General features: G+C 38.0%; 5 protein-coding genes across 9 annotated transcripts; 4 read left to right on the top strand and 1 right to left on the bottom strand.

Annotated features, from left to right (window-relative positions):
* The first annotated feature begins 264 nt into the window (after window positions 1–264).
* Window positions 265–3,312, top strand: LOC132706634 (odorant receptor 30a-like). The gene is made up of 5 exons (XM_060678087.1): window positions 265–1,546; window positions 1,779–1,878; window positions 1,932–2,030; window positions 2,681–2,836; window positions 2,895–3,312. Exons 1-5 carry the CDS (start codon window positions 780–782, stop codon window positions 2,946–2,948), a joined length of 1,176 nt encoding a protein of 391 aa, XP_060534070.1. The 5' UTR covers window positions 265–779; the 3' UTR covers window positions 2,949–3,312.
* A 174-nt stretch (window positions 3,313–3,486) lies between these two features.
* On the top strand, window positions 3,487–6,910 carry LOC132706631 (uncharacterized). 3 transcript variants are annotated; one of them, XM_060678083.1, is made up of 6 exons: window positions 3,487–3,608; window positions 4,469–5,340; window positions 5,571–5,670; window positions 5,735–5,821; window positions 6,512–6,667; window positions 6,726–6,910. In XM_060678083.1, the coding sequence occupies exons 2-6, from the start codon at window positions 4,574–4,576 to the stop codon at window positions 6,777–6,779; spliced, it is 1,164 nt and encodes a 387-aa protein (XP_060534066.1). In that variant the 5' UTR covers window positions 3,487–3,608; window positions 4,469–4,573; the 3' UTR covers window positions 6,780–6,910. The 3 variants fall into 3 exon arrangements, with proteins under 3 accessions (XP_060534066.1, XP_060534065.1, XP_060534067.1); XM_060678082.1 differs by having other exon boundaries at window positions 5,723–5,821; XM_060678084.1 differs by lacking the exon at window positions 5,735–5,821.
* Window positions 6,911–7,149: 239 nt separating this feature from the next.
* LOC132706629 (odorant receptor 9a-like) lies at window positions 7,150–10,532 on the top strand. The gene is made up of 7 exons (XM_060678079.1): window positions 7,150–7,192; window positions 7,250–7,319; window positions 7,547–8,325; window positions 9,776–9,875; window positions 9,928–10,017; window positions 10,090–10,245; window positions 10,310–10,532. The coding sequence occupies exons 3-7, from the start codon at window positions 7,571–7,573 to the stop codon at window positions 10,385–10,387; spliced, it is 1,179 nt and encodes a 392-aa protein (XP_060534062.1). The 5' UTR covers window positions 7,150–7,192; window positions 7,250–7,319; window positions 7,547–7,570; the 3' UTR covers window positions 10,388–10,532.
* A 56-nt stretch (window positions 10,533–10,588) lies between these two features.
* LOC132706635 (lipase 1-like) lies at window positions 10,589–17,097 on the top strand. Of its 3 annotated transcripts, XM_060678089.1 has the most exons (7): window positions 10,589–10,775; window positions 11,213–11,523; window positions 12,525–12,771; window positions 14,596–14,757; window positions 14,881–14,965; window positions 15,024–15,166; window positions 15,220–17,097. In XM_060678089.1, the coding sequence occupies exons 1-7, from the start codon at window positions 10,704–10,706 to the stop codon at window positions 15,367–15,369; spliced, it is 1,170 nt and encodes a 389-aa protein (XP_060534072.1). In that variant the 5' UTR covers window positions 10,589–10,703; the 3' UTR covers window positions 15,370–17,097. The 3 variants fall into 3 exon arrangements, with proteins under 3 accessions (XP_060534072.1, XP_060534073.1, XP_060534074.1); XM_060678090.1 differs by lacking the exon at window positions 14,596–14,757; XM_060678091.1 differs by lacking the exon at window positions 11,213–11,523 and having other exon boundaries at window positions 10,649–10,775.
* A 129-nt stretch (window positions 17,098–17,226) lies between these two features.
* LOC132706617 (catenin alpha) lies at window positions 17,227–26,897 on the bottom strand. The gene is made up of 11 exons (XM_060678052.1): window positions 26,766–26,897; window positions 26,415–26,704; window positions 25,044–25,483; window positions 23,937–24,251; window positions 23,766–23,881; window positions 20,757–21,171; window positions 20,309–20,696; window positions 18,295–18,544; window positions 18,000–18,240; window positions 17,826–17,942; window positions 17,227–17,772 (listed from the first exon to the last, which is right to left on the bottom strand). The coding sequence occupies exons 2-11, from the start codon at window positions 26,695–26,697 to the stop codon at window positions 17,608–17,610; spliced, it is 2,730 nt and encodes a 909-aa protein (XP_060534035.1). The 5' UTR covers window positions 26,698–26,704; window positions 26,766–26,897; the 3' UTR covers window positions 17,227–17,607.
* Window positions 26,898–27,000: the final 103 nt, after the last annotated feature.

The raw sequence follows: 27,000 nt of genomic DNA, 5'->3' as shown, positions 1-27,000 counted from the left end.
AACATTGTTTCATTGTTTTCAAAGTTCGAGAAGTTATATTTCTCCACACACACAACAGATCAAAGGAAAAAATTTGATTTAAGTTGGTTTAAATGAGAAAATGACTTTTAATATTATATTTATACAATATTTATTTATATCTTATATTTATTGAATTTAAGGACTTTAATATTCACTCGAATAGTGTACATTTTTAATACCAAATATCAAGTTCCTTTTCTGGATCTTTCAAATGGGCTGAACTCTCGCACAAGGTTCCTATAATCCGTTGTTGAGTAGTGAAAATCTCCATGAGTCTTGTACAAATCAGTATTTTGTTCAAATGGCACTGCAAACACTTTCCAAAATGAAAATTAATTTGTTCGAAATGAACTTGACCATTTGATGGTAAAAACTTTTTAAAAATATTTCAATATGTTTCCATTCTTTAAACTCACAAGGTATAGTTACATTAACTTAGGTTAACTAAGAATCACGAGTAAGTTTTCTCAAAAATCTATTAAAGCGAGACCTTAAGAATTCCTAGCTTTGAATTCAGAATGCGTCAGAGTGATCTGAGGCCAAAGATCTCCAGACAAAAATTGTAAAATATTAAGGGAAAAACATGCAAAACTGACAGTTTTGTTATACATTCGTTATATTTCGTAATTGTCTTAATTTCCTTGACAATTCTAGGTTTCCCAGCATTGTACCAACCCTGACAGAAAACTTTGTTGACTAAAGTTAAAATTAAAAGCGGCCGCCGCTGCTTCATTATTATTCGGTGTGTTGCGAGCAAAATGACGGAACACCGATCCATCCTAACCCCGGCGAAAATTTTCATGATCTCCGTCGGTTTCTGGAAATATCCCCACCACCAATATCCCGCCAAATTATTTTACAAGCTTTACTCCGCGTTGTTCGTGTTATATTTCTTCCTCTACACGATCTCCTTGTATACCAAGTTCATCATCACGGTGAGCACAGCGTCTAGGTTAGACCCCGACGTGATCAAGCAACTTGCTTACGTCATCGGTTACCTCATGACGACTTACGTGATAATGGTATGCCGCGGCGCCAGCTTCAATGACGTCATATCGGACATCGCTCTGGAGGAACGGCACATATTAAACAGTGAGGATGACGATATTTTAAAGTCCCACCTTCGATACATCATATGGGACAATTGGATCAACCTTCTTTTCGCGGTATTTACTATTGGCACTGGCCTAGCTCTTGGTATGGAGAATGTGCTCCGAAATGTCGAGGTGGCGCGCTACAACAGACACCACAACGTCACCCTGGAAAGGCCTTTGCTAATGGAGGTCTATTATTTCAATCTAAACGAACAGAAATGGGCAAATTTGCTCCTAGTGATTTCCGAGGTCTCCCTTGCGTGCAACACATTGATGTTTCTCGCATCCAAGGTCAGTGTTTATACTTGCATACTATTCGCTTCGTCTGTACTAAAAATGATCCAGATCAAGTTCAGGAAGATGGGTCTAGGTCAAGAAGATACGCTAGCCGCTTTGAAGCAGCTAGTAGTGGAGCATCAGCGTATTATCGCGTAAGTTTGAACTTTGAGCTTCAAATCTAAGCTACTCCTGATTGGGTGGAATAACGACCTGTAATAAGTTTTGATAGTTTCCTCTTGAGTTGATGAATACAGTGTCAGATATAAATGAGAGTGTAGAAAATATGAAAAATATGTGACCCAGATCACTAGGCTTAACTAAATGTAACTATCTATTTGATTCGGTCGCTATTTGGCAATTGAACATGCGTAGTTTGACTTCCAGACTTGTCGACAAGTTAAACGGTTCGATAAAATACCTGATATTGTTGGAGTATCTACTGAACTCGCTGAATGTGGCCGCAGTCTCCGTTCAGTTAATAACGGTGAGCCCAAAAATAATTTATAATATGCAAGTGTGGACCTATAGTGTTTGTAGTACGACAAGAAGATGTTATTGACTCCTATATTCTACCTGTGCTTTCTACTCATTCAAGTTTTCATTTTGGGAATAAGCTCCAACGAAATTAAAATCCAGGTATGGAATTTCGATAAATGCCAATTTACCATTTTGCCATTGATATCTCTAAGACGTGCCGGGCGGTTCAAATTTTTTGGCACTGCCGTAAATATTGAAATTAAAAAAAAAATCATTATTGAGCATTTAGTGCATTTCGCAATAATAACTTCATATGAATTATTATTAAGTAAAATGTTATTAAGCATTGAATTAATAAGGTGTTTGTTGAGAAAAATCTTTAAATAATTAGATACCTTAAATACAATACTAATAGTTTTGTTTGGCAGACAGTTTAAAAAAGTCATGCAGATTCAATTTTTTGAGTTACTGAGAGCTTTTTGCATAGTACTTTATGCATAACTTATCCGCAAAAGGTGATGCCAAAAAATAAAAATTAATGGTTTTCGTTAAAAAATAGAGAAAGGATTTGCTTTATACAAGATTATCAAAAGAAACATTTTAAACATTACAGTATTTCAAAGCTTTTTTTCAAATGCCATTCCCAGACTAAAAAATTAAAATATTTATTTCAACTTACAATAATCTTTTTAACTACTAACATTGGAAAAATGTTCTTATTTTGACCTAATTTATTTGTAATCTTGAATCTTTATTGGTTAGCGAGGAAATATCCCTTAATATCAAGTTAAAAGCACCTCTATTTGCAGAGCCTCGCATTGTCAGATGCCGCATACTCTACTCCCTGGCACGATCAAAGCGAAGCAGTTAAGAAAATATTACTGACCGTCATAGCCCGAACCCAGATACCCCTGAAGTTAACCATAGGTCCATTCAGACCGATGGTCATAGAATCTGCAATCGCCGTAAGTGGATGACCACAAAGTCCTTTTCAAATGGCGGCAGAGTTGTTTTATTTTCTAGGTCTGCAAGGCCTCCTACTCATACGTCACGCTGATGATGCACAACGTGCAATAAATAGATACCCATTTTGATATTACCAAACAATATTTAATAACATTAAATCCGGTGCAAAAGAAAGTGTCTTTAATGACATAAAAGTCACCGGAGTATCCACCTAGAGCATACAGACAAACTACTAATACCATAGTCAGCAGTGTTGACCAAGTACCTTTATTTAATATTATTTAAGTGTCTCATTGACAATTGCACTCCACGAACAGGTTTATTCATCTGCTCGATGAAACAGAACACTGAATCTTTAAGGACGATGACTCTATTTTTTTATTTTCTCCACTACTTTGCGAGAAATGAACTATTTTTGGCAAATTGGTCATGCCCTTTACCATCATCTTCATCAACAAACGTACAAGTATTTTCAGAACGTCCCCCTCTCCCGAAAAAAATGAAATCGCCTCAAATTACACCCGCGACTGGCTGCAATTTTCACAGTTGAAAGTTCTTCCCCTTTGTTGCCGTAATTATAGGGCGTGGTTCAAATAAAAAACACAGGTTGAGGAAAATGACGACACGCACCGTCTCGTCATTGGGCTTTGAAAAGGTGGTTGGCATTTGCGCCTCACGTTCGGCTGGAGAAGGTTGTACTGCCCTCGCGGAAGAAGCTGTTTGAAGAAAATTCGTTCGTTACCGTTAATCAGACAGTTTCAGTTATTTTAGGTAAGCGACGCAGTGGCCGACATCTTTTATTAAATAATTTCCCTGAACAGCAAGGCACTTTTCAATGAACGCATTTAACTACTTAGGTGTTCATAATTAGTTATTGTTAAGTAAAAAGTACTAAAAAGATGGTTATTTGTTCTCAGAAATTATTTTTTTAAGTGCTTAAATCGCTTTTTTTTTTTACTTTAACAGAAACTTTTGCAAAGGAACATTAGTCAAAGTGTTAGAAAAAAACATCAATATGGTGGTCATTTTCTATGACTGCGCTGCATTTTTTATTTTTATTTTTTATATTTTTTTTCTAATTTTTTTCTAGTATGCTTTTACACTAATGAATCGACACTCTTGCGAACCAGGTGTTAAATATTAAAAAAAAAATACTTGCTTTTTTTTAATTTAATTTAATTTAATTTAATTTAATTTAATTTAAAATTGTGAAGCCCAGGGCCGTGCCGGGGGCAACTTAACCAATATTATTGTCAAAGGGATGTACGCCACTGACGTCTTTGGAATAACTCACTTTTTTTGAGTCGTTCGTGTCTTGTCTTTTTTTCGAGTAAAAAATAAAATTGAAAAAAACGTATTTTTATGAACAATTATTTCTTGGACTCTTTATATTTTGTGTGTGACGAATCTCCATCCGAACGGTGCCGCATGTTTTTAGAAACACGCTGTATTAGTGCTGCTGCAAAAATTCCGATAAAAATATGTAAAACTTACTTTGATGTCGATAGGGGAAGCTTGAATCTAGTCTGGAAATAGTCAATTCGTGACTTTCAAAGAAAGGAATCTGTTTTGTTGTATTGCTTCCCCTACGCTCATCTGAAAAAAATATTCAAAATTCCGCTGGTTTCCAGGTTTTCGAAGTTTTGCAGCGTCGTACCGATAAAAACTTCTGCGGGGTAAGTGCCTCAGTTGATCCATAAGTGAGTTTCTTCTGACTTGCACAAACTTTAAAAAACATGGTGGACCACCAATCCATTCTAACGCCGACGAAAACTTTCATGACCTCCGTCGGTTTTTGGAAATACCCCCACCAAAAGTATCCAGCAAGATACTTCTACAACCTTTACTCGGCCTTGTTCGTATTCTATTTCTCCCTCTACGCTATGTGCTTATACATTAAGTTCATCATAACGATGGCCACCACGTCCACCCTAAACCCCGAGGTCATCAAGCAACTGGCTTACGTCATCAGTTACCTAATGACGACGTACATGATAGTTGTGTGCCGCGGCGCCAGCTTCAACGACGTCATAGCCGACATCGTCTTGGAGGAACGACGCCTGATGGCGTATGGCGACGGCGATGTTATGAAGTCTCATTTTCAACACATCCGATGGGATAATTGGATCATTCTTCTTTTCGCGGTGTTCACTATCGGCACTGGATTTGCACTGGCGTTAGAGAATTGCCTGCAGAATGTCGAGAGGGCGCGCTACAATAGACACCACAACACCACCCTGGAAAGGCCCTTGCTAGTGGAGCTCTACTATTTCAAAATAAACAAACACAAACGAGCAAATTTGCTGCTGGTCGCCTCCGAGATCTCCCTAGCGTGCAACATGCTAATGATATTAGCGTCCAAGATCAGTGTATATACCTGCATCATATTCGCATCATCCATACTCAAAATAGTCCAGATAAGATTCAGGAAAATGGGTTTAGGTCAGGCAGATACGCTGGCAGCTTTGAGGCGACTAGTGGGGGAACATCAGCGAGTGATCGGGTAAGTTCGAACTCTGATCGAGCTTGAAATCTAGGAAGTTGGGGAAGTTTGTTTTGACAGGTCCCTCTGGAATAAATAGATACACATTATGTTCCGTCCAAAATGTTTAGGGACCATAACTAAAGGCAATTTATGAGTGTTTCATATTTAATTGAGTTTTAGAATTAATCTTTAAGGATATATTTTATATTCTATTTAATAATACAAACTATGTGTCATTTGTGTTTCAGGTTTGTAGATAAGTTAAATTGTTCGATAAAATACCTGACATTGCTGGAGTATCTCTTGAACTCGCTGAATGTGGCGGCAGTCTCCATTCAGATTATTACGGTAAGTCTAAGAATAATTTGCAGAGTCGGGTGTAGATCTGTCACGTTCGTAGTACGACAAGAAGATGCTGCTGACACCTGTCTTCTACCTGTGTTTTCTGCTAGTTCAGATTTTCATTATGGGCATGGGCGCCAACGAAATTAAAGTTCAGGTAATGAAGGTCTGTGAATTTACGTATTATATGTCATGTGGACTGCTAGAAAGCAGCACAATTTCAGCGTCCTGACTCAAATTGCTGGTAAGTTATTTGAGTTTTCGCAAACCATCGTCAGGGAACAGAAAACAGACGTAGAGGAACAGAGAACAGACGAAAAACATAAACGTCTCCGGTTTCGATGCCGATTGGCAAAGGTCATTGTCACACTTTTAGCAGACTGTAAATTTGAGGTTTTTCTTGTGTGCCTAGAATTTGGATTTTTTATAAAAAATAATTCATCTTATTCATAAAAGTCATAAAGCACTTTTGTGCAAAATATTTTATAAATCGCAAGCCGAGAATTCTCTTAAAATAATATTAAAATATGGGGATAAATTAACGCACCCCAGAGAAGGTTTAAGGACCTTGCAGTGGAATAATAAGATACAGAAGATCTACAGATGTGTTTCGGACTGAAAAATATACAGCCAGTTATAGCAATAAAAGTCACAAAACTACTTTACCTTAAATGTATTCTGTGCAGAAGATGTTATAAACGACCTTATTAGGATATAGAAAATTTATTGAAGTATGTGGAAATGTTTCGGCATTTGAATTTCCTCTTCAACTCATGCAGTCAGTTATAGCAATACCAATTGTTACATATAATTTTGATGTTTTAGCTCTATATGACATTATTTGCAGAGTCTTGCTTTATCAGACGCCATATACTCCAGTCCATGGCACGAGCAAAGCGAAAAAGTTAAGAAAATATTACTGACCGTCATAGCCCGAACTCAGATACCCTTGAAGTTAACCATAGGTCCTTTCGGACCCATGGTCATAGAATCTGCCATCGCCGTAAGTGAATGACTATCATATCCTTTCCAAATAAGAAAACACCTGTTTCTAATTCTAGATCTGCAAGGCATCCTACTCATACGTCACCCTGATGATGCACGACGTCCGATAAATGACGGCAGGGTTCATTTTTAACTCCACCGGAATACCAAAGGTTTCCAGAACTACGTCAACTTTGAAAAAATCACTTAATGAATGACTAGACGAAATTTGTACTCGAACCTAAATAACACTCTGTAAAGAATAAAGTACGTTTTCATTTAATACGCTAAGTCTTTCCTTAAATCACGTTGTGGTTTAAAAAATACCTCTTTGTCTCGACTGTGAAAAGGCAGGTTTCCATTTTATCGATATCGCTCGAGTATCCAACCCTCTTATTTCAATAATTACAAGGCGGGGAAAAATTCTAGAACACGCAACCCGGGACATCTATAATAATGGTTCCCGATAAAATGTGTCTCATTTTCCATGGTTGTATAGATTAAACCGCATTGGTGAAGCAGCGTTTGCCGGCCAGCGAGGAAGGTACCGCCCACACGCCAGCCTTTTTTCGACTCAGAAATCGGTTTCGAATTGTTCCAGATTATTCGAGATCCCCATTCGGCACCAACGGCTTATCCTAATCGACAGAGAGAGGATCATAAATTACGAGGTATGAAAGAAGACTTTTTCATGGAATTGTGCATGCACGACCTGAGTTTTGTTTTATAACTTAACAAATTAATTTTAATTAATGTTGAGCAAATTCAATGTTTAATATTGACAGTGCCAATTTTCCGTAGTTGTTGTTCTGATATTTAATTTGTTCCTGACGATGGCTGATAGGAAACGTGAATGAAAATGTGGCACTTATAACCAAAATTAAAAATTCGTTTCCAGTGGGTTGCAAACGAAAAAAACGCCATGTTAAACTTTCCGAAATTCTTCATGACCGGCATCGGCATCTGGCGACTCGACCTGAAGATTCGATACGCCGTCCTTAAAAAACTCTACGCTATATACTCGGTCATTATGCAGGCCTACTTTCTCGTCTTTATGTGCTCGCTCGACCTGGAGTTTTTCCTCACCTGCACTAACGACAAAAACCCTTCGGAACTATTCCAACAGCTCTCCTACGTTATCGCCCTATCCGTCGTCACCATCACTTCCCTCCTATGGCAAAAGGAGGAAATTAGGGAAATTATCATCCACATGCTCAAAGAGGAGAAGACTATAGCAGGATCCGAGGACCCGGAAGTACTGGATACCTACTTGAATCAGGTCCGGGTATCCGGAAAGATCAACGTGGCCATATTCAGTCTGTCGTTCGGCGTGGCATTGTCTATATTGCTAGAGACGTGGTGGCGACGTCAGCAAGTCAACAAAATCAACGCTACTCGCAACGAGACATTGGAAAAACCGTTCCCGTTGGAGCTGTACTACGGGTACGACTTTGATCGTGAGCGGTACAGCACTCTGCTGCTGGTCACGCAAGGCGCGGCCTGTTTTAGTATCAATTTTATGGTGACGGCGACCAAGGTGATGTTCTTCACCTGCATCGCGTTCGCCAGTATGGTGTTAAAGACGTTGCAGATTAAATTTCGGAAGTATGGGAGTCGCAATCACGACCCGTCAAGAGAACTGACAGCTTTGATAGTGGAACATCAACGTATCATCAGGTCAGTCCGTTGATATGTACGAACCACGACCCACTATTGGACACTTCTTGGACTCTCCTCAAGATTTAAAATATTATAACTTTGTTGATAGAGGGTGTCCCAAAAGTGTCCCCTCCGACGTCAACTTTGTAATTTTAAATGGAACGCCCTGTATATATCTACATTTTTGGAATCGTTAAAATAAACGTCACTTTCATGAGAAATTCTCATCCGAATTTTGCATGGTTCAAGCAGAAATTGAGGTTATGTGTTTTTTTTTTTTCATATTTTGATTGCCACATATAAAATTGTGTTGCGACGCTACTGATACAGGTGTTGCAACGAAAATTTAACCACAGATGCGCCTCAGCTTATGCAGGGTGTCCCAAATAGGTGGTACCGTGAATTTATATTTAAGATAACACTCGCATAAATTCTTGTTGAATTTAAACCTGCTCACATTAGGTCACTTGTTGGCAATATTAGGTATTTTTAAAATAGCAAAGGCATGATCCTACTTCTTTTAACAATACAGATTTAATAAAACTTCAGAATTCACTAGTTAACTAAAAAGTTTTCATTAATCACAATCACAATCACAATCTTTTTTTTGACGCATTATGGTATAAACAAACTTTGATATTTCTGTTTGTTTTTGTTATTTTTCATGTCTATTTAAAAAGGTCAGTTTTTTGTTAGAATATATTTTATTTGTATTTTTAATAAGTTATAGTTATTTGGTTAAAATATAAACTTTAATTATTTATTTTTGTTATTAGGTATTTTCAATCAATGTTTCTTTAAATATGAATTCTGAAGTTTTATTAAAGCTGTTATAAACTGTGTAGCCCTGTTTTCTTAGCAATAGGCCTTATTCGTATATCTGAAGTATTATATCTTTAAAGGAAGTACTATCATGTCTGCTATTTAAAAAATACGTAATATTACCAACAAATTTCCTAATGTGGGCAGCTTTAAATTCAACAAGAATTTATACTGGTGTTATCTTAAACCTCGAGTATCCCAAAAAGCAAGCAAAATCTGAATATATGATAAATTACAAACTTACCTTGTTTTTCGACTTAGAATTGATATATGAATAAAAATATAAGGTTTTCCATTCAAAAATCTTGATATTTTGTTAATTAAATTCGCCAAAACGGCAACACCTATTCAAAATCAAAATAAGAAAAAACAAACATAACCTCAATTTCTGCCCAAACTATGAAAAATTCGGATAGGAATTTGTTAATAAAGTGAACTTTATTTTGACCAAGGCTTCTAAAAATAAGAATATGTGTGTATGTCGGAGGGGATAGTTTTGGGACACCCTGTATCAACAAAATTTTTTCGCATCTCCTATGGGTTTCCATATCGTACAGTGGGTCGTTTTATTTGGCTCATGGTGTACGCATGTTGATGTCGTGCCGAGGGGCTCGTTCCCAACTCATTGACTGATTGATTGATCTAGGTTCGTAACCAACCTCAACGAATCTATGAAGTATATCGTATTGCTGGAGTATCTGCTAAACTCGCTAAACGTTGCCACAGTCTCCGTTCAGCTGATAGTCGTAAGAGCTGATAAGACGCAAAATATCCCTTCTTTGCCCCCTACAGTTTCAGACCAAAGCGGCATCGCCGATATTCTTCTTGGGGTTCCTGTTCGCGCAGATCTTCGTCTTGGGCTGGAGCGCAAACGAAATTAAAGTCCAGGTTTGTGGCAGCTGGTATTTTAAATAAAGTTAAACAATGGTCATGGTATCGATTTTCTTTTTCCGACGGTAGAGCGCGGCTCTGGCAAACGCGCTGTATGCGAGCCGCTGGCCCGACCAACCGGAGTTTGCGCAAAAATTGATATTGGTTATGATTGTCAGATCCCAGAGGCCTCTTGAGCTCACCATCGGTCCCTTTGACGCAATGACCACCCAGACAGCTTTAAGGGTAAAGTCCCATATAAATCGAGACCGCCATTTCCTAGTAACTATTATGATTTCTTTTTTTACAGATCTTAAAGGCATCTTACTCGTATATAACCCTAATGAAGAACAATTACGACCAATTACCACCGTTTACAGGAAAATAATAAATAACTGAGTCTTAATAGCAGCTTAACTTTGAAGAATTACACTTTGGTTAATTTGAAGACATATTATTGTTAATCCGCAAAATTTTGTTTTTTTTTAAGGTATTCAACATAATTCAAGCATCAATACGTTATATAATATATATGTACAATTTTACTGTATTTATTCCAATTAACCTAATTATCCCTCGCCCATATTTACGTGAGCGACAACGTTTAATTAACCCAATTAGCAAGGCGCATATTTTTTGCTTAAGCAAGTATCTGGTAAAATCTAATTAGAATTTTACATCAATGTTTTATAGTGATTGGCGAGATGTATTTGGTGCCGTTGCTGTGGCTATCGTGTGTGTTAGCTGGGGCTCATCCGAATGAAAACCTTGCGATAGTAAGTAAATAAAATAAAAATGTGCGGGATTTCAAGCATAGTGTTTAGTTTCTAAAAACATCTAAGTTTCTTTTTGAATTTCGAAGAAGAATAGTAACAAGCATGATGAGCGTCTAGTCACTAGTTTGATTTGGCACGGGCGAAGCAAGTGATTAATGTACGAAGAACCGGAGAATTTTATCAACTTGTTGCATATAGTACTTTCACAAATAAATTATTTTGAACTAATTTAGAAAGGGTGGTGCTTTCTGTAAAACAGTAATGAAGCTGACATTTTAAAGTGAAACATTTTTTTAATAGACGGTAAGCGAAAAGCGAATTAAATTGTTTTTAATTTTTTTACCTCAGGAAAGGAGCAAAAAACTATTCGAACAAGCAAAAAAGTTGGAATACTCTGCTAATACATGTTAATAAAATTTATTTGTGTACCATATCAGGTAGGATTCGCGACCCAATACGGATATTCCATTGAGGTGCATACTATCCACACCCCTGACGGATACATCCTACAGACCCATCGGATATATCAGCCTCGCTCTGACAACAAAACCAAGCGCGTAGTTCTATTAGCACACGGGATTGCCCACCGAGCCGACTACTTCGTGGTGTCGGGAAAAAACGCCCTGGCATTTTATCTGGCTGAAAGGGACTTCGACGTATGGCTACTAAACGCTAGAGGCACGAAATATTCGCGAAGACACGAGATTTTCGATCCGGACAAGGACGCGAGGAAATTCTGGGATTTTAGGTGCCCGCTTCGCAGACATTGTTTTAAGACAAACTATTATTCAGTCCGTTACTATTAAAAACCGATTTGTAGTATAGTATGAAGCCCAAACTAACTTAAAAAAAAGTTGCAACGACTTATCAATTATTTTCAAAACGTGATCGATCAGTTTTCCTTCAAAACTGATTGAATCAGAATGTTGTAACGTTGTAATAAAAAGAAAAAATGCCAAACAACTAAACTGACTTAAGTATTCCTCATCTATAATCCCTTTGGATACCTAATCAAGTTTTATTGCTCTACACGTTTCTAAAATATACTATATAAACCTAAACTCTATAAATTATAAGTAGTGCTTGTGTAAGAGCAATTTCATATTGCATCTTTTTTAAAAATCAAAAATAACAGAATTACAAATGGTCGAAACAGAATTTGTATTAATTTTAAGTATTTTTTTCGCCTTTCTTTGCACCTTATATTAAGAGCGCTTATTTCAAATGTTCTTTCGTATGCTATTTGACAAAACCAAAGGATCTTAGCTGCCCATGGCCTTAAAAAATGTCCTAAAACGTTTTTGTTTTAAAGTTTTGCAAATTAAAATACGATGCCCATGTATTTAAATTATCGTAGCCTGCTTTTAGTTCTACTTAACAGCTAGTAATTAATATTAGTTAACAGTCTTAGGTTATGTTCAGTAACCGAGTTATTAAACATTAACCAAAATTAATCGGTATTAATTCGTTGCATGGAAATCTAATAGCGCAATTTGCTTGAAAATGGTTTAGGTTATTGCAGTATGGTCTTAAACTCTGAGGTTTTAAAATTTTTTGAATTTTTTCTTAGCTAAGGCCATTTGATAAATTTTATCTAAAAACACCCCTCCTATTACGTTATTTTTTGAAATTGCCGCGCTCCATAGCGTAAATAACCTTCTATAACGTATGTAGTGTAGAGTTTGTTCCAAAATTTGGTAGCAGGCGCAGCACAATGATTTTTCATTTTCGAGGTACAAATATTTTCAGCTGGCACGAGATTGGGGTCTACGATCTAGCAGAGAATCTGGACTACATCCTCTCCAAGACCGCAAGCAACGAGCTCTATTACGTAGGGCACTCGCAGGGATGCACGGCACTGCTCGTGTTGCTATCGGAGCGGCCAGAGGTGAACGACAAAATCAAAATGGCAGCGCTGACGGCACCCGCGGCCCACCTGGAACTCAGCGCCTCTCCGTTGTGGTGGCTGGCCGCGGACTCGAGGGAACTTCTAGTGGTAAAGTCGGACGAGTGTACTCGTAGAAGTACCTACTACTGGTATTATAAGCAAAAAGTATCTTGTTACTTTAAAAATAAGAAAGAACTTCCTTCAATTTATTCCGGGAATGCTAAAAAGATTACCATTCTCCTAAAAAGTATTGTAACATCTCAGGTAGCAGAGGGTCGTCAAAATGACATCATTAACAAATGACGTCATGTATGACTTCGGCAAGACTTGAATTTAACCTATTAATGTCTCAGCCGCAATGATGTCTTTGAAGTGGCGTATTTTTTAAGTCAATTTTTTAGATCAATCACTGGCGAAAAATGTGACGACTTTTAAATTGGTATTTTATTTTAGCAATTGGGACAATCGAAGGTAAATCACATAAAAACTGCCGTTTTGTATAGAATGTTTTTTGCGGTTGCGCAAAATGGAGAATTATAGCTAATGAATAAAGATGAGCCTTTCTTTTAAAAAAATTAAATTCAGGGTCTTCCAATTGATTTTGACTTACCCCGTATAAGGATAAATGACGGTACCAACTAAAATTGTCGACGTAATAAAATCACAATTGGCGGAAATGGCGCCAAAAATATAGGGCATAGGGCATTTTTGACGAAAAAATGGCCATAAATCCGAAGACACTCAGTATAGACCATAGAATTCCTACATTGGGTTATTGAGTATAAAAGGGAGTATGTATGAATGCAGTATACAGGGTGTTCAATTAAAAATATATGTTTGATTTCCCACACATTTGTGAACCACACTGTATAAATAAAAATAAATTTAAATTGTTTCTTTTAGTCGCGTCTATAATTTGTGTAGTTAACATTTTTCTCTAAAACAAATAATAAACGAAATATATTACTGTAGCACACTATATGGAAATCCTCTAAATATATTTTTCTACTCCCGTCTGTAAAATACCCAATTATCCACCGATCTAGAGTGCGGGAAGCGTCACTTAACCACGTTAGTTTCCTTTCCCACGGATCCGAGCCACTTCGGACATTTCCGGGATTTTACCGCACGGGTTTAGGAGCAATAAATTTTGACGAATTTGATAATAGTTTTAATTAATTCGGAGATCAGTTTTGTGCTGTTAACAAGACATCCTTTTTTGACGTCAATTTGGCTTATGTCTCGAAAATGACGTCACTTTGACGCCCCTCTGCTACGTGGCATGTATCACCACTTGGAGTATCTACTTTTTTACTAGACGATACTTCGATTTTAACAGCAATTGATATCATAGCAACTTCATCCTGCGCACTGTAAAGTGGTAAATGGTTCGATTAAGAAGAATTACAATTTATAATACAAGAAGACGATGATGATGGTCTTATACTGTTAATTATTTAGATGAACAGTTTACTACTGAACAGTTAAGGGCTGCACCTTTTGCTGATTTGATCGGAGGTGTCAATCTTTTAACTAATATAATCTTAAAATCTTCAAGCAAAATTACAAATAGCAACTGTTGTTATTCATTTTGATACTCTTCAGTCACGTTTTCTTCATCTGAAGACACCTTAAAGACTCGTTGATGTAAAAATATTATTTATCAAACAAAACACTGCGTAATTGTAGCAGAAGTAAAATTTCAAAGAACACCCTACCCTTGTTAAAGTATTGTCTGAAGTGAGTAGTAAGTATGCCGAAAACAAAATTTAATGGTGCCACATTTTAGGAAATTTAAAATTAATTTTAAAAATATGTAATGGGACTGGAATTTGGGTTGTTTCCAAGTCTTATGAAATTGTCACTATATCTTGAGTGAATCCAATGGTGTAGTAATAATGTCTAATATACTTTCGACTTTCCGCATTTCAGACATTTTTAATTACCGCCCATTGGTACGAACTTCCCATCCCGAACAGCCCGTCGCTCCACGACTACATCCGATCACTTTTGCGCAGTTCTCGAGCGATGGCAACCATCGGTACCGATCTCTACTACTTGTTTTCGGGACCTAAATCGAACCTGCTCGAACAGGTATAATGATTTGAATATGCGAAATACAAATTTTTCGAACTGGCCACGTATGATGTCATCACGTTGTTATCTTGGGCGACCTGACTAAATTATATTCTTGAAGCAAATGTCTTGTTGTTTCAGGGTATGATATTTGTTCTAGCCGGTTGCCTACCGAGCGGCTTCTCCTTGAGACAACTCGACCATTATCTCCAAATCACCAAGGCAGGTAACCCAGTACGCGAATGACCCCCGCGAGAGCAAACACGACCGGAGCCTGTTCACAGGGCAGTTTCGACAATACGATTTCGGACCACCCAAGAATCTGAGAAAGTACAATCGATCTACACCTCCGCCGTATAATCTGTCGAACGTTCGCGCGCCTATAGCTATTCTATACGCCAAGAACGACCCATTCGCGGGCTTGAAGGTGAGAAAGCAAGCCTGTGGAGCTTGGTAGGTGAGTAATGGGGATATCTGTAGAGTTCGAAGAAACTGGCCGACGGACTGCCTACCATAGCACAGTTCTACGAAGTTCCTCGCGAAGATTTCGGGCATACGGACTTCGCCTTCGCGATCAACGCCAAAGAACTCGTCAACGACGTTATCTACGAGTTGTTTGACAAAAACTAAAATAGCCTTGTGCTATGTCGAACCGATGGCCGATATTATGCACCCAACTCACGAAAACTCCTCAACTTGTATTCAACATAGGTCGAATTTTGCAAGTTCGGGAACAAGTTATGCATAATTAATTTTTTACGTGCCAACTTACGATACAAGTCAAAATGTTATTTTTGAGCTTGGAGAAAACACCAGTCTATATATTTCACGACATAGCTCCGCAAAAATTTCGCACTAAAATGAATAGTTTGTTGAAATAGAAGAAATAATATTGTTAAAAATTAGTGTAATATGTTATTAGGCTTATGCCCGTTAATTGCTCAATAAATAAATAAATAAATAAAATAACGTCACATTTAAGATATAGATGGCAGCCAGTGGTTGAGAAAATACGTCAAACCGATGTCAAAAACCAAGTCAGAATAACCTCAAAAACTTAAGACAAATATTGAAACATATGGGAAATCTTTGATTCGATTTATATTTTCAATATGGCGGTTGTAAAGCTTTTTTGGTCAAATTTTTGAAATAACAGATAGGCGTTTTCAAAAGTTTCCAAGTTTCAAATTGGAAAAGTTCCTAATAAGTCTGTACTAAAAATCGGGGTTATGAAATGGCGGACTAGGTTTCCGATTCGCATTTTGCGGTTAAATAGTTTTATATGGCATCAGAAACAAAATAATAATCTATATTTACAAATACAAAAATCCCATCCACACCAGTTAAACAACTTTTTTTCAGTCAAAACTGAATATGGGAAGTTTTAGAATTCGTTTACCACAGATTTCTTGAAAGCGTTAGCAACCGCCATGAAACCCAAGCAGCAATGTTAAAAAATCACCCAAATCCGACGTCACCTAAGCGACGCACACAGGTTACATTTGCGTCATAGTGACGTCATACATCGTCTTGGCGCGTTCTTCTACTTGCTAGGGTGCCTGTCCGCTACGTACGTTGAAGATCATTCTGATTGTGATAATTTTGTTTGTTGCAATCCGAAACAGTTATGTGGAAGACTTGCCAAACCAAGATTGGCCAGCCAAGTGAGTCTCCTGCGTCCTGGCGCTCTTTTTCTCTGAAGGATACACTGGAGTAATTCATATTTTTCATTGTTCCTCACGATGTAACTCAGGTATTTGACGATATTGACTTTTCCCATAGAGGTTTTCATTCTCTGCAACACTTCTGGGTCCTTGGTATCTTCAAGATTCTCCTGTACAGTCAGCTTTCAAAGTTTGGACATTTTTTTACTGTTTTAAGGTCCATGTCTCCATACAGAAGAACCGAGTGCACATAACACTTGAGGAGTCTAGTCTTTATTTCCAGTGAGAGGTTGTGGCTTTTGAATACTTGACCCATAGCTAAGAAAGCACTTTCAGCCTTTCCAATTCTGCACCAGATCTCTTGAGAATTGTCCCATGATTCATTAATAGTTTTGTCCCATTGATGTCTTTGTTACTTATTACCATAAGTTTGGTTTTTACCAGTGTTTATATTATATCAAGTCCATATTTGCTGGTCGCTGTAACTTTGTCCATTAGCTTTTGCAAGCTTTCCATTGCAAAAGCCATTTATGGAGATACCTTCATTCATATCTTTTGATTGAAAGTCAGGGGAGAAATGACACATCTCAACCTGCTCAGTATGCTCACAATCTACCCTGAGAACTGCGAACTGGTTCCAATAGATTAGATTATTAAATTAGATTTTCAGACCTTTTCCCTGGAATCCAAGCAGCGATATTAAAAAATGGCCACAATCTAACGACCTAATGACCCAATAAAACACGTCACCTAAGCGGCGTCATATTGACGTCATACCATCATTGTCATCGCTTGGTGGGTTACTAATTAAAAAACGTTCAAAAATAGATAAATATTTATTGTATTTTATTTCAGTCACTACAAATAGCAAATACCAAAAGAAAACACAAATTGTAAATATATATATGGTGACAGTTATGTATCACTACATAAACAAAAGATGTTAGATGCTATAAAAATGCTCTTAGAATACTGTAAAAAAAGAAAGATCCTGTATATATAAAAGGAATGCCGAGAAAATATCACACAGCGTTGCCACAACCAAAATTGGCATTCAGAAACAAATAGAAATTTTCGTTAGTTTTACGAAGATGAAATGGTCTGTCGATCACCTAGTACTTAATCATATATTGCATTATTCAACAAACCATAATTAAGAAATATTGGCACCCAATGACTGCTATTAATTTCGTCAACGTACGACTCATACCGACTCGGTGGGGCTCTGGAACTCGGACAGAGCGTGGATCGGATTCTGCACCTGTTTCTGCGATCCCTTGCGAACCTTGGCACGGATCTCTTCGGGCCTTTCCGGCCGTACCAGCGGTTTCTTCTCGGGCGCTTTCATCCGCCACACCACTATCGGAGACTGAAATACACCGCGACACTAAGTGAGGTTAGATTTTGGTACCGCCCACTTACCGCGACGGTCGCCTGTCTCGGGTACTTGGTTGACGCGACGTACGAGGCCTTGACCGTCAACACGACGGCGTTCATCAGGTTCTTGGCCGCCTGTATCAGCGACGTAGCGCTGTCCAACTGTCACGGAAAAAAAAATTAATCCGGCTCGAAGGACCAAAACATGACCAGCCTTACTCCGGAAACGATCAGCTCGCCGCTTATGTTCTGCACGTCCGCTTTCACCTTCGACGTGATGTTCATCTGGTGACAGTACAGGGCGATGCGTTGTAGGTAAGCGAGCAGGTCCTTTTTTGTCGAACTCTCGGGACACTGCTCCGCTATTTGCCGCGTAAGTTTGTCTAGTTTCGTACCGGCTTCGGAGATTTTCTTCGCAGCGTTGATGACGTCCATCGTTGTCTTTAGCGGTCCGCGACCCCTAAATACGTCATTTAGTCTCTAAAAAAAAGGGAATATACTGCTGGTTACTCGCCTGGTAAAGTCCGTCATCTCCATCATGATCATGCACATGTGCTTCGCGAGGACGACGATGTCATTACCCGCGTCATCCCACTTGGCAACCTCACGGTCGAACTTCAACTTTTCACTTCTGAAGTATTCCACCTGCTGCAGGATCTTCTGCTTGTCCTCCTCGGGCATTTTGCCCATGGCCTCGCGCGCCGTCGTGATACCGCTAATCTCCGGGTACTCGTCGACACCGTGCTCGCCGGTATGCGCACTCGCTGCGAGTCAAATATATAAAAAATGGCGCCCGACGCAATGGTGAGATAGAATTTGAAATCAAGATGTTAAGTTTGCTTTTAAATTTGGAACCACATATTGCAAGGTTTATAACTAGAGACAGAGACAAAATATTTGACCTGGTCCTGGTTAAAAAGGTCATGACCAAACATTTTCGAAATTAATAAGGTCACTAACATGACCTGGTCCTAATAACTTAGAACCAGCACTGAAGATTAGTGTTAATTTTAGTCCTGATTTAAATTGATGGTTATGACAGTTGGGTGATGGGTTTCCCTTGTTTTTTGTGGTTTTTCTGTAATTCCTTGTTTAATTAAAAAAAAATTAATTGGATTTTGTAACTCGAACTTCGATTTTCTTAAATACATATATGACGGACTTAAAAAAAAATGCATATTATATTTTATAATTTCTATGAAGTAATTATATGGTTTTTACAGTTATTAAATTAAACATAAATAGATAAAAAATGTAATTTAATGTGGTAAGGCATTTTTCCGTTTTTCATTTACAGAAAATAATTTCCCCAAAAAAAATGAAAATTTTCAGTATTTTTTAGATTTTTTACCCATAAACGAAACACCCTGTACAAATTCAAAAATATTTGAAGTAGAGGTTATAGCCATGAATCTCCCGCGTTTCCTGGGTAAATGGTTTTCGAGGAAATTATTCTTTTCTGGAACTACGCAGTACGCCGTAATAGTGAATGACGTAGTCGGATCTAGATTGAGTGCGAGACATGGCGATTTTCATGTGGATTTTTTCAAATATCTCGAGCAGCGTATGTGACAGACGAAAACCGTAAATACAAAAATTGTAGCTCTCGATGCGGCCTATAATACATGTTAAACCGATTGGCCATATTTTTTACGATTTTTGATTTACGATTAATTATAACGATAATAATAATCGACAAAATAATTGAAATATTATCAAGTTTTCGAGAAAATAATTTTTATCTGAAGGCCTAAATACGACAAAAAAAATCATTTTTTTTTTAAATACTTGACAATATTTGAATACGCCCGGTTTCTACAGTATAGATGTGGGTTACGGACTTTTATATCCCTTCAAAATTTGATGTCGATAGATGCAAATTTGAAACACCTTCTACATTTTTTAATATATCACAGACAATCTGTGCAACACGTGAAAACCTCAAATACAAAAGTTTTGGCTGTCCATGGGGGCTACATGGCCATGTATAAGAAACCGATAACTGAAAGACGGCGTTCTAGTTATCGTCAATTATCGGGGGACCTCAATTTTCAGTTTTTTGTGACCACCCTTTACATTTTGGAAAATTACCGAGAATATGGCACTGGATCGCCCGCCAATTTCAATAGGTTCCGTCAGGGGCCCGAAGGGTATTTCCTTGTCAAATTTGAAGTTGGTAAGTTCAAATTTTTATACACTTACTGTGTTTCACGAAAACATTCGAAAATCAAGAAAAAAAGATGGTTGTGCATCCCTTAGGCTATTAAAAAGGAGCAAAATTTGAGTCGTCTAGGTCGAACAATTTTGCTTAACCAGAGAAAGAATACAGTCACGGGCGAATATGTTTCTAGTCGAATATATTTTTTTAAACAAATAAAGCCGATTCACGGACTTATTGTTATGTATACTCTTTGATCCCTCATCGGCCAGTCAGGTACTTAAAAACACCCTGTATATAATTTTTTATATAATTACTGTTTTAAATTATCAATTTATTAATTAAAAAATTAAAGCGCAGTTGCACTTACACTTGCTCTTCGTCTCCAACGTGTAGTTCTCGTCCAGCTCGACGTCCTCCGGGTCCAGGTCCTCGTCGGAGCGATTCATCAGGACGGCGCGTCGGATCTCGCGGACGCCGTCGTAGACGAGACGCGACGCGTCTATGAACTCGTTCTCGTCCAGCTCCTTGGTCGGTTGCCCGTCCTGACCGCTCAGGATCGCCTGCACCGCCATTTGGACGCGCTGCGTAAATTTCGGCATCACCTGGTCGTTCAACACCTTCACGGCTTCCATCACGCGCTTGGTATAGACGCAGGGTTCGTAGTTGTCCATTTCGGCGGCTACGACCACGCCTATACGACCGGTTCGTCCTCTGATAGCGGCCGCGGTCCTCTCCAAACTGTCCGCTTCGTTTTCCTGCGCAAACTCGAAATATATAGGGCGTTCGCGAGAAATAACTGGTAAAATGCCGCTTACCTGCAACGCCAACACGCACTTGTTGACGTCCTCCAATATGTGGCTTTCGGACACCGCGAGGAAATCGTCAACGGTCGTGATGTCGTCGATCGCTTCGGTGAGCACGCGCACGTGGTTCTCCCACGTGTTACGGAACGCGTCCATGTTCTCCTGAGCGACTTTGCTGCGCGGACGCGCGGCCAATATCCGAGCGGCGTTTATCACTTCCGGGCAGAGGGAATCGATTTGGGCGGCCGCGTAGCGCACCATTTTAACGCCGTCCTCGTGGCTCGACATGCTGCACACCAGATTCGCCACCTCTACTAGTTTATTCGAGTGCTCGGTGAACACTGCCGCGCACTCCTCCACCTCTTTCTCGTTACCGTTCTGCGCAGCTTTGATTAAAATCAGAAGCGGGATGCTCGTCTCCATGAAACTGCAAACGCGCAGAGCAAAAATGCAGCTTCGAGCCGACAAGTTTAAAGAAATGACTACACATATTTCTCTGATTTAAGAGCTGCTTAGCACGAATGTAAGTCAAGATAAATATAGTATAGTACATAGAAACAGAAATTTTAACTTTCATATGCTAAAAATGCCAATGCATTTTGATAGATAATTTTTATGCACAAGAGAAATATTCACCATGTCCGATCTTCGATAAGTCGAACCAAATTGGTTGGCAGTAGCGTCAAAAGTAGGAAATGCGTGTTAGTTTGTCTTGATTACTCGAATATCTTGATAATTTTTTTGACAACTTCGATAAGTCGAATTTTCTCGGGGAAGTCCCTAATTACGACCGATCTTAACCTGCCTTTTCAACGTATCTATGCAAGCAGTTCAGTTTCTGCACTTGCTAAGTTCACCTTTATGACTTACTAGTTAATACTAAGTGAAAAATATTGTCCCTATTCAATTTACACGTTATATTAAAGATATTTTTGGATTTTTGCATTTGTTTACTTTACGTACTTTAAAACCTTTGTCTGTTGATCAAAAATTCAAGGTTATAAAAGAAGTGGAAAGTGGCTCAAAAAATAAAGTTGTTGCTGTGAAGTATGGGATTTCGGCAAGTACGGTGTCTACAATTTTGAAAAATAAACATTCAGTTACCACCGCAATGGAACGTTTCGAAGAAAACAAAAAGTGAAGAAACAAAAATGAAGATATTATCGAGTCCTGCAGATCCGAACCGGTACAGTTAAACATCGAAGATGACTGCGAAAGTGACACGATGGAGGAGGAATTGGAAGATGATTCTCAGCAACCACCTTCAAATGAATTGGTTGAAAATTCGTTGATTGTCTTGCGTTCCTATTTGAAAACCAGTGAACTGACTTTTTTCTCGTGAAAGAGAAAACTTTAATATGTATGTATGTGTGTATACATACTATGTTTATATATACTGGGTACATATACAATACATTTGTATGTACATATATTATGTAAATACATACATACATATGTACTACTATTTCATAATTTTCGTTTTTTGTTCAAAAAATTCATGTAACGTATAACCCATTTTAAAAAATGAATGAATAAATGGTTCATTCACAAAAAAGTACATGCATTTGTAGTTCTTATTGAAATTTTCATGTGTCAAATCGCAGTTCGACTTATCGAAGTTCGACTGTATATTCGTAATTTTTTCAACATTCGCTTCAGAACATTTTATACTATGACAATAAAAACACGGAAATCGAATATTACACATATTTATTGACAAGAACATAGTAGGAAAATGAACAAGATATATTTAGCAATGTATAAGATTTAGCTTTATTTTTTCCATCTAGCCATTTTCGCTCTAGTACACTTGTACACTCTAGTACACTGAAAGTAAATTTTGGCCTGGTCATGTTCGTACTATTGGAATTATGCTGGTAAATTATAAAAATATTGAACACTACGTTTTTTCCAAAACTTCACTCTCCTTTCATCTAAGTGAGATTCATCCACACCACTCATTGTAGACATATATCATAGCTGCTTCGATTTTTTCTATTTGATAGTTCCCAAGTTTCTTTTTTACTATTCGATTTCCAATACTGTCCATCGCGATGAGAACACATTAGAATTACCCCATTACTAAAATATTTAGTGACTTGCTAGCTCTAACTCTATACTGGTATAGAAATTGTCAGTAAATAGATGGTGTCCTTTATTGAAATAGTATAAAAAACTTAAGAGTTTTTCCACCACCACAAAACCATGTGATGTTGGTCCAACCAGAGATTCATCCGTAATTAGCTGTTTGCATCCTGAGTTTGTTTTGACGGTAGTTCTATAAATTGACAGGAGTAACAATGTCACTTTCATAATCACGCGGTTTTCAACTTGTTCTATCATCTGAACGTCTGTATCTCAGAATCAAACTGTGTTCGACATTTTGAAATCAAAATTAGAAATATAAAAAAATAATAATAATCACGATGTATACCGCGACGCTGGCATTTTTCGCACTAGCGAGAGCGACGCAACGGCGTTCCTTGCTACTAAAAGGGTTAAAATTACTATTTATTTAAACCAAATCAAAATTCCATTTTGCTCTTCTGTAAGGTCAGTTTTGGAATATGTTGGTCAGTTGTAAAATAGGTCTGTGAAATTTGTTTGGTTTCAAATGGGTATACAAAATGAGGATGTTATACACGAAGAATTACTCCACCCTCTTAACCTTACAACTATTAGCAAAAGGAAGAAATATATTGATATAAAAACTTTGTAGAAAATGCTATCATAGATTATCCTGACTTGCTGCCTCTGACAGAACTTAACGTGCCACGGAGAGGTCTATTTCATAGAACAAAGAATAGTTTGTTTATCTTTATCACCGACACGCTTTGCAGATAGTCCAAATAAATTGCTTACCAATAAATAAATGATATTCGTGTATTTTTGATACTGTGATATTGCCGATTATAACAATTTTTTTGTTGCTAATTTTTAGTACTAGTCTAACCTCTGCAAGTGACTAGGCCCTTTAATAATAAATAATAATGTGGCGCAAGAAAGAAAACGATGACTCACCTGTCAGAGATATGGTCGACTACCGCCTTCCTCAACTGCCGGCGCAAATCCTTCGTTTTGCCCTTCATGTTGTCAATCGCCCTGCCCAAACTGTCCCGTTTGTCTTTGTTGCCCATCTGCGACGGGGACGCGATTTATTCGGTCCTTCGAGCCGGATTATGCGCTACTTACATTGGACATGTACTCCGAGAGCAGGTCCTGCAAGGCCTGCCGCACGGCGTTGCATTCGGCGACGATCCTCTCGCGGCGGTCGTCCCGAGTGCAGCTAGAGTCCGCCATTAGAGCGGCCCCGCTGATGATGCTCTCAAGACGTTCCTCCAGGGAGGGACGCGTGTGGATCTCGTTGTAGGCGAGCGGTTCGATGATGATGTGCTCGTCGAAGTCGTCGAGGGCGGCTGCCAGCTCGCCGGGACCGTCGTAGGGCCCGGCGGTGGGCGGGGCCCGACCTTGAGCGACATCGTTGATCGTGTTCACCGCTTCGCACACCTGACGGAACATTTTATCAAGATAACAGGCGATAGGTCAAATGAACCACGGCGCAGGGGTCATTTCTTTTTATTTCATTTTATTTTTAACTGAACTTAATTTGTTTTGTTACTTTTCTTAGTTTTTGATGTTTCAGACGTTACCAACATGGCTAAAAATATTTGGTACCTATTATTATAAAGAACATTAAACAAATAACCAGCTTTAAATCTTATCAATTTTTTTTTTAATGTATTTATATGTCATAATAACAATGTTACCCATTTTAATTTTTAATCATATAATTGGAAAATCGAGCATTTTATTTCTACTTAAATTAAAAGTAAAATCAAATATTTTTATTTACAACACTAACTAGGTACCAATTACCTAAACTAGCTAAAAATGTATGTTCTATTGTACAGTTACTGATCAGAAAGAGTATCGTTTTTAATTATTGGCATGTCCCCTAAAAAACAGCATCATTGGCGAAATGTCAGCAAATTCGAACAATCGACACGGTAGGAATCTTGAAAATTTGGAAATAGTGCGTATATTTTTTAAATCACTTTATGTCAAAACTTGAAGTCACTAACTTAATCTCTCATTAGAAAAGAGAAATACACTGAATAAAAAAGTATATCATATTATAAAAAAGCGTAAACGCCAAGTTGTCAATAATTGTCGACTAATATTTCAAGTGTTTTCATGGCCAAATCGTATTGGAAAAAAAGCAAGCAATACTGCAGCATAAAATATGTTTTTTTATTTATTCTTAAAATAAAAATGATCTCTACGGGTTGTCCCGCGCACCTGCTTGAGCACATAATCCCTATTGGCCTTGGCGGCGGCCAATTCTGGATGTCTAACGTAAACCTTCGAGGCGGTAAGCAGCATGGTCGAGTGTTTTTTGAGCACTGCCCTGGCGGCGGCCAAATCGTCCCTCAGCTGCGGATCTTTCAGCTCCTGCTGTCGCTTGGCTGCCTGATTCATCAGTTCATTGGCGTTCTGCCTAAATTTCTCGATGTTGTCCAACAACTCGCCATTACTCGAAGCATTCTTCAACTTCTCGATGTCGTTCTCGACGACGTGGAGGGACTTGAGCAACAAGTGGACGTCCACCATGTCCGCGAGGATCAACAGACGAGTAACAGCGGACAGCAGGTTGCGGGCTGCCCGCACCATGTTGCTCCGTTTGAGCGATGAGCACGGCTCTTCAGCAAACTCGCGTGCGTCCTTGCTCATTTGAGTTCCTGCGATAGAATTAAACTCTAAACTGTCGCCCTACCGCCTGCGCCACATGAACTTCTCAGTTACCAATAATTAAAATTTATAAAGTACAAACAAACTTTTAAAACAACAAAAAATGGGGTTAGCACTACGAAAATGACAATTATAATGAGCACCCATATAGCTACCAAACATATAGGGTTCCTGCCTATGCAGATAGTGCAGGAACTCATGAAGGAACTATTAAAAAAATTTTGAGGAGTTCAACAACCAACATGGTCTCTGACAGATCGTTAAAAAGTTTGGATGCTGCAATTTTATGGACTTGTTTTCAAAAAATTTGACTAGATCTCATTAAATTTTCTAGGAAAACGAGTTAAGTGTGTAAAATTCGCTGTTCATTCCTGAAATGTAGAGGCATGCGCGGAAAATCATTCGCTTCTCTATGAAAATATCGATGCCGCCTGCCCTAGTAGGGCAACTATCCTAATCTCAACATGTAGCTGAAAAAAATGTATTTAATGTTAAAGGTGTTGTGGAGTGGGCTCAGATATGGATTCTATTTATATATTTATCCTCTAAACAATAATAACAACAAAATAATAACATATGTAATAACAGTATGCCATAAGTAAAATTTGGGAGAGTAAGCATAGTAAGTCTTTTAAAACTAATCTGTATAGGCAAAAAATGTTTTAGTTAACATTTGGTAAAATGTAGATTGAAAACAAGCAAAAATAGTTTACCACTTTTTCACCGAATAGTCCTTTGTGGTATTTAAATATACAAATAATCTATTTCTAATAGTATTTAGCCTCCCATTTATTTACAATTGTGATAAACTACAAGAACCCAAGTTGGATAAGTCATTAATGAGTCATCCCATAATTATTACCTTTTCAAATGAATATTGATTCCAAACAATGTGAATATTGCAGCATTTATAATTCTTACCAGTTTTTCTCACTTCATCAACAGCTGCTAGCATTTCTTGGGTTATATCCGGATTTTCATAGGCTATCTGTTCGCCTTTCTCAATAAAATTTTCCGTAGCCTTTTCTACTGTACTCACGAGCGCACTAGAACGTTTCGATTTGCCCTTTTTCTTTTTGCTCGGACCATTGGTATTCACTAAGGTGGTCACTTGAAGGACCAAGGGTTCGAGCGTTTTTTCCACGGACATTGTCCTGATTTCTAAGTTTTTCGGATCCCATTTCAGTTCGAAATGATCAGCCATCGTGAATCTACGAAACATATATTATAATTACATTACCTGCAACATTTTAATAATTTTAAAACACGTACCTTTTCTAATAATTACGTTGTTATAAATAAATATGGTTCTTGTCAAACACAGATACACCTAGTTCATAGATAACAGAATGATGACTCACAATATGGCCGCAAGCACAGACTGAAAATCTCTTCTTCCCTCGGCTAAATAGCCTTTATGGTTATAAGTTTGGTTTTAAGTTAAACACGGGTAAATGCTTAAAAAATATTTATGATACTGAAGTGCGGTAGACACTATACAATTTCT

This window comes from Cylas formicarius, unplaced genomic scaffold (genome assembly GCF_029955315.1).
Source record: "Cylas formicarius isolate icCylForm1 unplaced genomic scaffold, icCylForm1.1 PGA_scaffold_8__14_contigs__length_24414737, whole genome shotgun sequence".
NCBI classification, from domain to species: Eukaryota; Metazoa; Arthropoda; class Insecta; order Coleoptera; family Brentidae; genus Cylas; species Cylas formicarius.
Note: the sequence above shows the minus strand (reverse complement) of the source record. Positions and strands in the feature narration are given on the sequence as shown.

Bases quoted from the DNA above. Each gene is read 5' to 3' on its own strand.
- LOC132706631 (XM_060678082.1), top strand. From the start codon at position 4,574: ATGGTGGACCACCAATCCATTCTAACGCCGACGAAAACTTTCATGACC. The intron at 5,341-5,570 runs GTAAGTTCGAAC...TTTGTGTTTCAG, and splicing joins GAACATCAGCGAGTGATCGG to GTTTGTAGATAAGTTAAATT. The intron at 6,668-6,725 runs GTAAGTGAATGA...TTCTAATTCTAG, and splicing joins TCATAGAATCTGCCATCGCC to ATCTGCAAGGCATCCTACTC.
- LOC132706617 (XM_060678052.1), bottom strand. From the start codon at position 26,697: ATGGCTGATCATTTCGAACTGAAATGGGATCCGAAAAACTTAGAAATC. The intron at 23,882-23,936 runs GTAAGTAGCGCA...TCCCCGTCGCAG, and splicing joins TCTCGGAGTACATGTCCAAT to ATGGGCAACAAAGACAAACG. The intron at 18,545-20,308 runs GTAAGTGCAACT...TTTGACTCGCAG, and splicing joins GTTGGAGACGAAGAGCAAGT to CGAGTGCGCATACCGGCGAG.
- LOC132706634 (XM_060678087.1), top strand. From the start codon at position 780: ATGACGGAACACCGATCCATCCTAACCCCGGCGAAAATTTTCATGATC. The intron at 1,547-1,778 runs GTAAGTTTGAAC...TTTGACTTCCAG, and splicing joins GAGCATCAGCGTATTATCGC to ACTTGTCGACAAGTTAAACG. The intron at 2,031-2,680 runs GTATGGAATTTC...CTCTATTTGCAG, and splicing joins CCAACGAAATTAAAATCCAG to AGCCTCGCATTGTCAGATGC.
- LOC132706629 (XM_060678079.1), top strand. From the start codon at position 7,571: ATGTTAAACTTTCCGAAATTCTTCATGACCGGCATCGGCATCTGGCGA. The intron at 9,876-9,927 runs GTAAGAGCTGAT...CTACAGTTTCAG, and splicing joins TCTCCGTTCAGCTGATAGTC to ACCAAAGCGGCATCGCCGAT. The intron at 10,246-10,309 runs GTAAAGTCCCAT...CTTTTTTTACAG, and splicing joins CCACCCAGACAGCTTTAAGG to ATCTTAAAGGCATCTTACTC.
- LOC132706635 (XM_060678089.1), top strand. From the start codon at position 10,704: ATGTATTTGGTGCCGTTGCTGTGGCTATCGTGTGTGTTAGCTGGGGCT. The intron at 11,524-12,524 runs GTGCCCGCTTCG...AAATATTTTCAG, and splicing joins AGGAAATTCTGGGATTTTAG to CTGGCACGAGATTGGGGTCT. The intron at 12,772-14,595 runs GTAAAGTCGGAC...TCCGCATTTCAG, and splicing joins ACTCGAGGGAACTTCTAGTG to ACATTTTTAATTACCGCCCA.